We start from the raw sequence: 14,516 nt of genomic DNA, 5'->3' as shown, positions 1-14,516 counted from the left end.
ATTCTTTATTTCTCAAGATGTGATGCATTATTTCAAAAAGATTACCGTCTGTACAAAAAGCTTGGTAAAAGAAACTCGAAATACAAATTCTGTCAAGTCGAAGTTTGTTTTCTTGTCTATCACTTGTTGCACTAGTAAACTGACGGCTCTTGGAACATTTATATATGAAAAGTGGAATAATATAGAAATTAACACAATGCTGAATCCACTCAAGATATGAACTTGTGTGATTCTTAAAGTCGCTAAAAATTCCTATTATATTAAAATACAGTTCTTAAAATGTAAATAAAGAGTGAGTGATTGTGAACCCATGTTAGTGACCAGCTCAATCTTCTAGGAATTAGAACCATCGGTATTTATTTTTCAAGAAATATAATGAGGTCTATGATCATTTGTACGATGCAAACCAGGTTTTAGGGCCCGTGTTTGCTATTGAAGACATCGTTTTTTACCTAACTTTAAACTAGACCGTGTCCCATTTGAGTGCATGTATAACATAATTGTAGACAACTTATTCGGTTCATATAGAAATTATAATTCGGTTAACTATCTTTTATCCTTTAAATAACCTTTGGCATGAACCCATTGCATCACAGTTCATTTTATAAACCACTACGTAACTTATATTCTACACTTGAAGTTTTCGGTAACCGTTGTAATGACAAAATAAAACTTACTACACTGTTCGGTATGTTTGCATTGTACATGTGCTTTTCCTCTTTATCTTTTTCATATTCGAGTTGCCTTTTGGAGCAAGAAGGTTGAGGAGTTTCTGTCCCTGTAGATATGGAATTAGGTTTTATTTGTTCTATGGATTAAAAAAAATCGAGTAAACTTTTAGATTTGATAGGAAAGTCTATATATTTTCTGTATTCACCCTAGGTCAGTCGTCCATATTTAAATGTTTACTTGACCTGTGACGAATGATACAAACCAGTCCTTCTGTCTCTGTTTTCCTTCACTCTATTGAATCGACAAGTTTCTCCTAATACTCTTTCTCTTATAACGTTGTAATTAGAAAGTTAGACTTTCGTGTTCAAAAGTTGTATATTTTTTGTTGCATATTTAACTATTGCAATGATTATGCTGTCTTATATTCTTGTAAAACCGATGTCAGCGATCAATCAATATTCCTTCACTTCAACTTTGAAGTCGGGGATTTTTTTGGATAATGGGAAAGTATTGTATGATAAAATAATTCCAAGATATCCTGGAACGAAACTAGTTTTCTTTTACCGAATTTTCTATTCATAAGGAATTAACAGTTAAATACATATCGTTAGTCCCAAAGTGTGGTCTAGAAATACTGTATGACTGAAACTATAATATCATCTAAAAGACTTAATTTTGCCTTCAAAGTGTGTTTTAAGCTTTATTTAGAGTAAATAAAACCGATTAACAATGTTACCAGAGATATAATCGACTTTGAACTGTAAAATGTGTATGCTAGGAGTCTCACCTGACTGATTAAACAAAAGTTGATAATGTGGTATTCTAGTCCATACTGTAGTGGTTAATAGATGACTACTGAAAACATTTTCACTCAAAATTCACTAACAAAGCATACACCTAGAAAATACTCAAACATACCGTGAAGTAGACCTAATTCAGAAAATTTGATTAAACATGCCAATTCACACCACCCGTCGTTAATTAGTTGATAATCAACTGAAAATGATTTTTCTGATTCGTATAGTAATTGATCATTCTCATTCTTCCACTGGTTTTTCTGTTTTTTCCGAATCTCATTGTTGATAGTGATATCTTTTGACCAAGTTATTTTCTTTTGTAGTTGTGGAGTACATTCATTCATCTTTCTAGATTGATTATTTTGAACTGATTTTGAAACTGTAAAATCTTTAGGTTTAATGAAGCTTTTTTCATTTACTTCCAAAATTTCAAGAGTTGAATTTCCAGTATTATCAAAATCTGATTCTATTTCTGTCATAACAGTAGTAGGATTTTCTTCTCGGCGAGGAGTAAAATTCACAATATCTACTGTATACGGTTTAAGTGGAAAATTAGATTTTGATAGATCATTTGATGAAACTGTATTATGTTCGTTGAGATTTGCTTTCGGTGTAAATATCGTACAATTACACCTGTATTGCGGTGTTGAAATTTGATCGTTTTCATGTTTAACTGATTCCTCATCTCCGATCTGATTTATGTTATAGTTATTATTTAGGCAGTCGGATTTCATCGGACAATGAGATCTTGATTCAGTTTCCTGATTGATATTCGAATATAGTGATAAATTTTGATTTTGTATTGATTCTAAGTTTAATGAATTCCCAGATAAATATCCATATTTCGAAGATCCATCACATATAGGTGGGCATGACTCACAAAGGAAATCGTTGTTTATAAATGAACTTTGTATGGAGAATAAATCAGGTGTATTATCTTTTAATAATAAATAAGGCATTGCTGGTGTTTCTTTTGTATAACTGCATCCATCTAATACAGGTGTAAGCGTGAACGTTGAACTTTGGTTCAAATCTGTATCTATTGTAATTTTATCCTCTGGATCCCATTTAAACCGTTTACGACTTATTTTTTGAATTGAAGGTTCATCATTATTAGGTGATTCTAATATAGAATTATCCTTTACTTTCGTTGTCTGTTTGTATGTTGGAAGAATTAATCTTGAATCCTGATAAAATTTTACAATTTGTTTACGTATGAAAATGACAATGAAATGAGTAGTTTTTTAGTAAACAATTTTCTGGATATCATCAATATACATCCATCAAAATTTAAGACCATAGAATAGCCTAATCTGAACATACAATCTTTAAGGTGAAATGTATTTCACACCATGTTAAACAGAAGTATTGGTAATGTTCATTTTGCCAATAACTAAAATTATTTAAATAGAAATGGAATAATTTGGTTGCAATGGTAACTTTGTATACTCTTTCCAAGTACCAGTCATAGTTTTCTGCCAAATAGAATATTTTTTATGTCTGTTGTAAAGTACTCCACGGTGATTGAAATGTTTCCTTTTTCTCTTATATCTTGGGATTCCTTGAAAGTACTATATTTTGTCAGTAAAATATAAGAATGGCTATTAAACAGTTTTCATTAGCATCTCCTATAAACTAGGTGTCGGATTTTTTCAGGATGTTACATATATTTTAATAACATGTACAAATCAACAAGAAATGTACAAGCTAAGTGTTTATTTGAAATCTGGTTATAAAATCGCGACAAATTTAAGTATCCATACTAGAAAATTCAATCTTAGTTATTAATACTGATACTTCCGACTCATGATGTCGTTGAATTAGTTCAAACTGATTCATCTTAAGCTTTTATATACCCTATGCTGCTTACTAAAATTCTGTGAAACAAAGTTTGGTTACTTTTGGAATTAGTCAATCTACTTATCTCAATCCATGCACATGGTTAATTATTCTCAAAGCATACGAATTTTTTGTATGTTCTTTAAACAATAAATCTGAAGGATAAACGCTTTCCAACTTAAGTTTTATATTATCATGAAATTTAATTAGATCTAGTTTCTTACCTAAATACTGTTGTACATCGATTCCTCTACATTTATACTACTTTTAACAAACTCATGCTAACCATAGCATAAAGATAATCTCTATCAGGCTGAGACTTACTAATGGTCTTACTCAGTTCAAAACTTCTGATTTCTACTGCATTAACTTTAAACGAATATTGAGTAAACATAAAGCAGATGGAATATGGTTATTAATGGAATCAAGAACACGCGTTTTGTCCTTTTTAGTACTCGTAAAATGGATGCATTTGTATCCCAGAGTTGATGTTCACTCCGCAACTCGAAGCTAGTACCGTTAGCTTTACACGCCACCGTGATATCCACTTAGCTACTGAGTCCAGATAAACTCTCACTTGTACAACGCGTAAGAGATCTTAGTTCCATTTAAATTCATCACTGAGTGATGTGAAACTCCACTTACCTTACATTTACTCCGCATATAATCAAGCATAGATGTTTGTATTAAGGGAGTTTTAGGTGACTGTTGTTCATTTGTACTATTTGTCGGCGTCCATCTGAATTTATATGGTGTTTTGTAATGTGTTTCTGTTTGATTTCGTAAACTTTGAATATTCATCGTACATTTCTGTAATTTCAAATTCTGCCTACTCGATTGTTTTGTTTTATTGACAATTGGAGTTAAAGGCAGTTTTAAATTCAAAAAAGTATCGTTATTATTATCATTCGATCTGTTTATGTTATTTATGAATGACGAAGTAGGTTCTGGCCATAAATTTAGTTTATCATTACCATTAGTGCTGTCAATATTTCTTGTTGGTGATTGACATTGTTGTGTGATCAATTCTGTGTAACCAATCGATATTTCTTTTTGAATGAAATCTTCAGTTGATATGTTTGGAGTTGAAGTTAGCCTATCATATTTATTTGATAAGGAAATAAAGTGATATTTCGTATGAAGATCCACACCTCCTAGTTAAAAATAAGAATCGATTACTCAGAATATATTTAATTTGAGCTAAATAAAATATAATTGCAAAACTTAGGAACTATAATCAAGTCTGGCACCCTATCACTTTATTTTTGAAACGGTTTTCAGCCGCCTACGATAACTCTTAACAGTAATTCATTCGTACAACATGGATCACTGGATTCTAAATAAATTCATTTTAATATAATTTTAATTTCAAAAGTTATAATCACCAATAGCTTACCATAATTTACGCTAATCAAGCTTATATTTAATGGGTTCAACGTTTCATCATTCGGAAGTTCCATTTGTCTTGTAATAACGCTAGTTCCTTCGGAGTTATCATATCTACAATAAATCAGTAACAGTTATAAATATTAAAAGGATAAAATAAATTTTAAAACTATTCATATAAAAGCAAAGATGGATAGTGGCTAGCAGTGGAATCCAAGACGCGCGTTTCGTCCTATTTGGAACTCATCAGCTGGATGTACCTGCATCTCAGAGTCGATGTTCACCCTGGGACTCGAACCCAGTACTCTCGCTTCAAACGCCATCGCGTTATCCACTCGGCCACTGAGTCCTGACAGCCACTTGCTTGTGCGATGGGGTGAAGTTTAAATTCATTTAGTATTGTTTGTTTGAATCTTCCCGTCAATTTGTTAGGACTGCAACTGGTTTGTTTGTTGCAGTCCAGTTCCAGTCCTAACAAATCGATGGGAAGATTCAAACAAACAATACTGAATGAATTTATTCATATAAAAATTACTTATTTTTTGATTACGTAATGAATTACTAATTAATAAGGAATAGAAACAATTTATTTGTAGTTTGATGTTACAATACTACGAAAATGAAGTCGTCTGTAATTGATTTTGGTATTTAAGGGTTTTATTTAAGCTGACTAACCCCTAATCAAATGTCAATAATTGTTGATTCAATCAGATGATTTTAGGATATAATAGTTTAAACTGATTATTGGTCCTTTCTAAACTATGAAGCATCATATCTCAATCTATCTTTACATTAGTAAAGTCACATTTAATCATATATTGTTTTTAATTATCCCGTCAAATAATTATAATCTCGTAATTCACACCAAAGTTTTTATCATATTTATGTTCTCTAAATTTTAGACTGAATTTCAACATGTTTTCTTCCTATCAAATTAACCAATTTGATATGTATATGGATGTATTAAACTTATAAAGTGATTAGGACAAATAAGTTTTGGGTATTTTTGCCTATGTAATCATTTTATTGGACTGATAGAAAAAATATTTTAAATTTTGAGGATCTACAAGGGAAATTGTCAAGACAGTTCTACTGTATGGGGCAGAGACGTGGAAAACTACGAAAACCATCATCCAGAAGATACAGGTGTTTATCAAAAGTAGTCTACGCAAGATACTTCGGATCCGTTGGCCAGACACTATCAGCAACAAGCTATTGCGGGAGAGAACAAACGATATTCCATTGGAGGAAGAAATCAGGAAGAAGCGCTGGAAGTGGATAGGACACACGTTGAGAAAATCACTCAACTGTGTCACAAGGCAAGCCCTCGTATGGGATCCTGAAGGTCAAATGAGAAGAGGAAGACCAAAGAACACATTTTGCCGAGAAATGGAGACAGACATGAGAAGAATGAAGAAAAATTGGATAGAACTAGACTGGAAGGCCCAGGACAAAGTGGGTTGGGGAATGCTGGTCGGCGGCCTATGCTCCATTGGGAGTAACAGGCATAAGTAAGTAGGTACAAGAGAAATTAATTCATTTCTTGTAAGTTGTTATTGTTTGGAGCTAGTTAACATTCTAATTGACTTAACATTCAATACATTGTGTTCAACTGGATGACATTGGATCAAATCCATCAGGAAGCATCATTTCCCTCAAGATTACAAGCAAAATTTTCTTCTGAGTGTCAAATGACATAAATGACATTGTTCACTGCTCAGTGATCAATCAATTGTAAATACCAGTTTCCCTCTTGTCATTTTTAATCATACTCCAGAATTTGCCTAAATCAGAAATGTACTATGAACAACCTTAACATACGTATTAGTATTCTCCAGTTTTTAAACAAAAAAATTCACGAAATCCTATTTTATTGACTTTTTAAAATGGAAAAAAAGTAATAGAGAAATATGTTAAAAAAAATAACTTACTCAAGTAACCATTTCCTAACTAGATATTTTTTTGCACTTCCCACCAATAAGACTGCACAATCTTTACAGTTATTCTTTTGGGTAATGGTAAACATCAGTTGAATGTTTGTTGAATCGTAACCAGACTTCTAAGGAACGTAGAACAAATTTTTGTAAGTCAGAAACAGTTCTATACAATGTCACATTCTTTCAAATAGTAATGGTAAAATTCAGGCAAATTGTTAACATACTACAAGGGGATTTATATAACAATTGTTACTCTTTAAACTAAATCTATCTGTCATTGGTTTCAAAAAGAAACCATAAATAACTTGTTTGTCGCTAAACGAAAATTTGGTTCTTTTAGAAAACTTCTCATAAGCATATGAATACCTTCCCACCAGAATCGAACTCATATTCTGTAAACATAGTTCTAGTGCTTTAATCTATGTTCCTGAATACTCCAATAAAATAATTCGATGTCCTTTGATTTGATACAATAATATGCTGTTGATGTATTTCGTGTAGTAGGTTCATATTGTTAGGGATCACCTTATTCTTCATTAGTTGTAGACTCCAACTGTTGTTCGTCGAATAATAAATAATTAAGAAGACTTTCATAAAACTTCGGGAAAAACCCTTGATTCACTAGCATAAGAATATTACAACAAGTGATAACGAATCAGTTATCGTGTTGATCTTCGTAAAAATAAGATCAGCTCTGAATATTCCAACTTAGAGGCTGTAGTCTTCGATGTATCCTTATAAACATAATTTAGTATCTCTCAAAAGGGATTCCATGCACTCCTGCAGAATTTAGACTTCACAACTAGTTTCACCTTGTCCTCATGATTTACGAAAAGGATCTGTGTATTTATTTTGACAAGTATCCTAAACGTAACCTCTGGAATCAAGTCATTTTTGATAGACAGTATTAGGGTCTATGGTCAAATACAGATGGGTTTTAATATAAGGTAATGAGTTGTTATTTGACTCAAACTATTAACTGTTTCTTCACACCAGTTAGTTTATCATCTGATCATATCTATTGAGATGCTTAATTTTGACGTTTTAGATATGTCCACAAATTGCCATGCACATAACAAAAAATAATGTTTAAACATCAAAGTTCGGAGCATGCCTAACGCTTCTCAAGGATTCTTCAACCTACTGTTCATGAATTAGTAATTCCAAATAATAAAATACCGAAACTCCATTTAGGTTTGAATATAGTCGTACCGAGAGAATTTATCGGACGATACGTATTGTGCTGATCTATTTTTTAAAAAATCCTTTCTAATTTTGTCACAATCGATCATCTACTTTATGGAAACTCACAAGTAAATTTCAAATTATATATTATACTTGGTTGACAACAATAAATCTGGTTGCATGATATCGAAATATTATTTTTCAATTCTGAAGAAAGTTCTATATTATATTTTTAGTTCGTCCTGACTAACGAAACTATTATTAGGGAATAATAATGTTAAGTCTTAAAAATGTCATAAATAATGGTTCTTCTGTAACCTTGGTTACAGACTAACAATGTATCTACTGATTTAGACCAGATCAACCAAACTGTCAGCCGTTAGTGGTCTTATCACTTCCCTGAATCAATGCATTGTTATCACATCAACTTTGATGGGCACATATATATGCGAATCGCATAAAATGTCTATTCGTGTGATTCACACAAGCTCTCTCAACTTATACTTGCGTCAAATATATTTATAACCGTTGGAAACTTTTTCTCAGATAACTGATCTGGCAGGAGTCCTGAGTATATATATATATATATATAAGTTTAAAATCAATTAGTTTATAGATGAAGTACGTTTTCAATTGCAATAATATAGAAATTGTTTATTTCAATTTAAATAAAAATTCAAAGATAAATAGTTAACCAATTTTTACTAAATTTCATGGTATTCTGAAACTCGTAATACACATTTTCAATTGAGCCAAGACAAATAATGGACGGAATCCCTTTGGATCAGCTAGTGATACCATAATTCTACCTTCAGATTATTTAGCAGTTTTGTAAAACTTATCAAAACTGTAATTATTTACAAACAGATATATTACGTACTTGTTCTACTTCTAGTTCATATTTAGGAATGCTATCTAAATATTCAAGTAGTTTTCTCCCGTACGGTGGTCTTTCATTAAGAATCTACTCCAAGTTGAAAAAGTGAAACAAGAGGTAATTTAATTAAAATAATAACTAGTTAATAATGCGTAAAAGTTAAATAATTTCGTAGTTCGAGCTTGATTAGACTGTTGCTGTTTCATTTAGAGGCTGAGCAAGGTTGCATATATCACACAGTCTGTTGTCGTGGGTATCTTCGTCAACGTCGTTGTCCCGGTCACTGAATTCTGAGTTTATAGAAACAATTTTGTCTTCGTCATTACTTAACGTGGTATCCAAATCCACGTTTGTCCGATAGTTTCTACTTGTCGTCTTTTGGATCAACGGCATTGTAACATTCATGGAAGTGGAAGCTTCCATCTGAAACTCAGTTGCTGTAGATAAGGTCAATGGCATTGGAGGCATCCTTCCATAAACTGCTTGATGTGCGGAAACCTGGCCTGTGAGAACACTTTGTGGAGCGTGTTAAAAACATCTTAGGGATTCAGGTGCTTAGTATAAGATTGCTAAGCGATGTGTACAATATTGAATGCTGGTGTCCCCGAAATCAGAAGAGGTCACACTGTTTCAAATCCAGCATCCGTTAATCTGGACATCCAAGAATTATTGTCGTACCTCAGAGAGTCGCACTTATGATTGTGATGAACATTCGCACGAACAACAGTTCAGTAACCTTCAATAAACTTACAAAAGATGAAGGCCGGACATTAAGTGTTCATTGAAGTCCTTCATTAATAAGATAATAACTCTAATGAAATCATCTTCGTCTAATCGGCTGTGGAGATCCACTAGGTGTCCTATGACCATTCCTCCAACATACATATTTAATATACAGCTTTTAATCTCTATGGAAATGAGAATCTTGCACCACCTAATGACAGTACATTCCCCTTTCATAAGTTCTAATGGCTCTCTTTAGTGCTTCAAGTGATTGGAACGGTACCAGATACAATGTATTCAAAAATATATAATCTGTTTCCGTGACAACGTGAGAAACAACGGAGCCCGTACTTTGTACGCTACTATCGTCCATAATTTGAAGAATAGGTGTTCTGTCGACAAGTAATTACATTTTATATCAATTTTAAGAAATAAATAACCAATTATAACGCAATTAAAACTAGCCATTTAATTGGACGAAACGGAATGAAAAAAACTGAAATGTAGGATGAAAAAGAACTAATTTAAAAAATACAAAAACCGCCGTGACTTTAATGATATTACATACATGTTTTCATTGCTAAGCCAAAGTAGAACTTTCCTTTGATTGAGCACTATTTGCGCATTAAATTATCACCGCTTTAATTTAAAAATGCCCACAAACAACATATTTAAGGTCAAAGTTAAACAATGAAATCGCACTTACATTTTCTAATTTTCCAGATTCGGTTTGTTGAATGGCACTACAGGTTATTAGATTAGCTCCAATTAATTTTTCAATTTGCATTTCAGTTAGTAAAGATGAACCATATAAATTTATAAGAGGATAATTTAACCAACGTCGAAAATGAATAGATTTACGTAATTCTAATGCACTCAATATAGATGGATATTTCATTGCAACTGCAGGGATTGTTGAGCAATCTGAATTTTGTTTATGGCTTTTAGAATACATAGTCAATGGGCAATCATAAAGCCATAACAAACCAGTTAAACCTAGAAAAAAAAGTGAATAGTTGATGGTTGTTCAAAGTTTATGACTAAAGTAAGAATGCTTGAAAGTAATTTGTTGGAGTTACCTAACCTATCATTTCATTAAAAGAAATTGTTTTATATACTTTATCTCAGATCATTTTAATAATAATAAATATGTGTATGATTCAAATGTGTCGAAGTGAATAGACTGTTCATTATCATTTTTGACCGAAACATTAAATTATCTCTATTCGTTTGAAAATAAAAGCTGTATTTCTAGAAAGTCCAAATTTAATTTCCTTGTTAATAGGTTCAACCATTATTTTCTAGTCAATTCAACTTATAGTGATTTTCCTTTTTATATATTATTGTATGTTTCACAATAACTGATAACTTTACAAATATTGAAAACACTACTTTCAGCGTTATTTTATGGTATCTTGATTTCTTGACTCTGGATACCTGATGATAGAATAAATAAGTTCGGAACAACTCAATCAGATTATAGGGACGTTCCTTTGTTTTACCACTGATATAAACATAATTTGAGAAGTAGTTTTATTGCTATGTAATGATTTTTAAGTGCTTTTATTGACACATGCATTTTGAACAAGAAATTAGTTTTTTTTAGTCAATCAAACGAATATTATAAAAAACATGAAGCCAAGTATATTAATAGATTCTGGTGAACTCCGTAAAGACTGTCACAAAATCGTTTAATCACGATGATCAGTCAAGGTGGACAAGACATTAACCTGGGTATATAGTTCAGTTGGCGTTGAACGGAAGTGATTTTCATAATTCAAAAGAAAGTATAATTTAGTTTCTTAAAACACAGCTGTTAACGGTCATCAGAACTTAAAGTAAAGCTCGATAATCAAAAACCAACTGGACGAGATACGTTGAAGATGCGATTGAGAGGCGAATAATAGGAATTTGAACAAGTGCAAGCTTCCATAATAAGATGATGAACCTTCCAAACCCTACGCATTCAATCAGTGAACTCCATGCAACTGATTCAGTCAAAGAGCACACAACATAACATCTTGGATTCTAAGCAGACAAGGAAACCAATAGCAAGCACACAAACAGTTACAAATCATATTGACTTAACGATGTTTCGTTAATGAATTGACTATTTTCATATATCTCGGGCTCATCATTTTAAGTCCCATTTAACTTCAGTATGATGTGACGACCAAGAAGTTAATGAAATGTATTTATCACAATTATCTCCGTTTACATTCCTTCGACTTAACATGTCTAAAACAACGGTACATCAAAAGTCGAGTAAAAGAGTGGTTTTGGATACATATATTTTAGTTGTTCATTAATGTAGACAGAAGATAAGTGATGTGACTCAGAGATGGCAAATAGGTCTATTCAGTAATTAATGAGTGACTCAGAATTAACTAGAGAAAATCAATTGAAGTATAAATAACAGACACATAAGAGGCAAGCTCACGTAAAAGCATACACGACGTAGTCAACTTGGTCATAAATGACAAAGTATATAGGATGGTTACAAAATAATTGAGCAGGTCAAGACGACACAGTTAATAACCAGACAAAAATGGACTAACTAGGGATGTGACAAAAGATGCTTTATGTGACTCTGAACCTACTCATTGATTTTAGTCATTTTTAGAAGTTTAAGCAGACAGGTTGAGTTTACTGCGGTCGAACAGATATAAAGTGGTTGTTTGGCTGAAGACTGATTACATTTAGATTTATGTATTCCATCATATACAGGCTTTGTAAATGAGACAACCTGTTATCTCGTTGTAGATAAAATTTTGTCTGATCTATTTTACAGATTATCCTTCTTTATATTATTAAGAAATATAGGATCCCAGACTGTGATAAATTATAGTTTGTCTTAACCACCTAATCATAGAGTAAGGGTGATATACAGCCCCTAAACATATTTTTTTAAGATTGGAACATGCTATTTCAACTTGATACAAATTTGAAGTATGCATGTAAAAACTATTCCGTATCTACTGTGTAAACAATCATCATAATAACACGAAATTGCAGGCCTAGAGCCAATGTTGTAAAGATATGCGATCACTTTGGATTCAATAAGTTGTATTTTGTACAGATACTGATGATTCAATTTACTTTAGAAAACATAAAAACAATTATCTACTATCAGAAGGGTTTTTGTGGATATTATAGTTATTTGAGTAGCTGAGATCATGAGCCAATCGAAGCTAGACCACCATGGAAAACCTGGAAGCACTAGAAAACTATTAAAATTACTATAACATGTACAAAAACCCCTTTTGATATTTATCAATATATGCTTACTAGTGACTGACTGACTTCAAGAGATATTTCCTGGATTTCTAGTGAGAAGCAGTGAGTTCAGGCGGGTCTGTTGTGAGATAGTAACTCGCTGAAGACAATGGTGGATGTGCCGCTCAATTTCGTGGGTTAGTTGAAGTTAGACAATAACAGCGTTGGATGCCGGTTCAGTGGTCTAGAGGTTGAGCATTCGCACGGGAGACTGATAGGTCCTGTGTTCAGATCTCCCGAGGCGGGATCGTCGATGCGCAGTGCTGAGTAGTTCCACAAAAGTCGAAATGGCCGTCCAGTGCTTCCAGGCTTTCCCTGGTGGTCTAGCTTCAATTGACTCATGATCTCAACCATTAAAATTATTTACTAGTAAATCAAAATTTATGATAACACAGGTAAAAAGTAAATTCTCTATGTTGATCATAGAGAAAAGCAAAAGTAGATAAGTAAATGAACGTACCATTCAAAATACGCAAAGCTGATTGTAATATTTTCTCACTTTCCTGTTTCAATGAATAATCGTTTATTGCAACTTGACCTAGCTGGGCTTGTAGTAGACAAACAACTTTTAAGGAAGCATTTTTAACTCTTGAATGAATTGGGAATCTACAATGAGCGGCCAGAAAATTGTTTTAAATAGCTATAGAAAATTAAGGTTCCGAGTTGATGATTAAATATTTCACAAGTTATTAAGAGTAGTGAGCAATACATGTAGTGCATTAAGTGATTCAACTCAGGAACCAAGTATAAGTTGTATGTGCTAGAAACACTACTCAGTTTAAAGGTAAATTAGAAAATGTGTGGACCTCATAAAGTCGAGAACCTAGATTAATAAGCCATATTTTTGAATTATAATTTACAAAAAAACGTTCAAAAATACATCAAAATAACTGTTCATCATTTCGTTTTGGTTTCCAGCTGAAGTTTACTTTTTAATTGTCAATAAATATGACATTATGTTAAACAATCATTTTTTCCATAAACATAAGAGTAGTTGGATGATTTTTTTAATGCTGAAGTGCATTATATGTACTCAAGCTCATTACTTTGGGAGTTTCTTATTTACTAATTGCTTATAAAAAATATATGTAATAAGAACTTGATTGATACTATTAACCATTAAGAACGAAGTACTACCTCTCCAGCTTGAGTTCGCATCTAGATACCAGAAATATATATATATATATATATATATATATATATATATATATATATATGTTACGATAGAAAAACTAGTTACTAAAATATATGTCACTGATTTTAGCAGAAGTAACCGAATTGATAAATCCCTACATAAGTGAGTAGAAAACTCAAAACCAGTTGACCAGTGCTTTATCTTTTACTTTCGGCTCTTAATCAAGAAACGTGTGTGCAGAGAAAGCAATAAGTATCTCACTTTGGATAATTCCTGTTAAATGAGATGTAAATAAAACCTGATTACATGTTTCAAAAGGATCGGTTATTTCGCTTAATGAGCAGTGTTGGAAGCATTCGACTTAAAATGAAATGTCTAAGGTAAAGTACCATTATTTTGAGGTTAATCAATAACTCGAAGACCCAAACAGAAAGAGTGAGAAAATACTGTATCGTGGTTTAAAGAAATTTATTGTGAAAAATGTAATTAACAGAATACAACTCATACTTAAATCCCCATTTCCTAGGACTTACTCATGTTTGTTGTGAGAAGTCTATATTCAGTATAACAATAAAATATGACAGATAAATAAAAAAATTGTACTCTTACCTCAGACTTGATCGACCTTTGGCTCTACTTATTTTATTAAGCAATGATTTTTCACAATGTCTCAGTCGGATATCATTCAT

At 32.2% G+C, this 14,516-nt stretch overlaps 1 protein-coding gene and 1 non-coding gene across 2 annotated transcripts; both read right to left on the bottom strand.

Moving 5' to 3' along the window:
- Window positions 1-602: 602 nt before the first annotated feature.
- Smp_011180 (putative late embryogenesis abundant protein) lies at window positions 603-14,516 on the bottom strand (the record flags this gene model as incomplete). The annotated part of the gene is made up of 9 exons (XM_018796255.1): window positions 603-808; window positions 1,591-2,656; window positions 3,954-4,462; window positions 4,705-4,808; window positions 6,626-6,699; window positions 8,660-8,680; window positions 10,123-10,412; window positions 13,153-13,298; window positions 14,437-14,516. 9 exons carry the CDS (start codon window positions 14,514-14,516, stop codon window positions 603-605), a joined length of 2,496 nt encoding a protein of 831 aa, XP_018650486.1.
- On the bottom strand, window positions 4,975-5,040 carry Smp_tRNA_00874_Gln_TTG.1.1. The gene has a single exon. It is a non-coding gene (tRNA).

This window comes from Schistosoma mansoni, chromosome 2 (genome assembly GCF_000237925.1).
Source record: "Schistosoma mansoni strain Puerto Rico chromosome 2, complete genome".
NCBI classification, from domain to species: Eukaryota; Metazoa; Platyhelminthes; class Trematoda; order Strigeidida; family Schistosomatidae; genus Schistosoma; species Schistosoma mansoni.
This window is presented reverse-complemented; position numbering and strand designations above follow the sequence as displayed.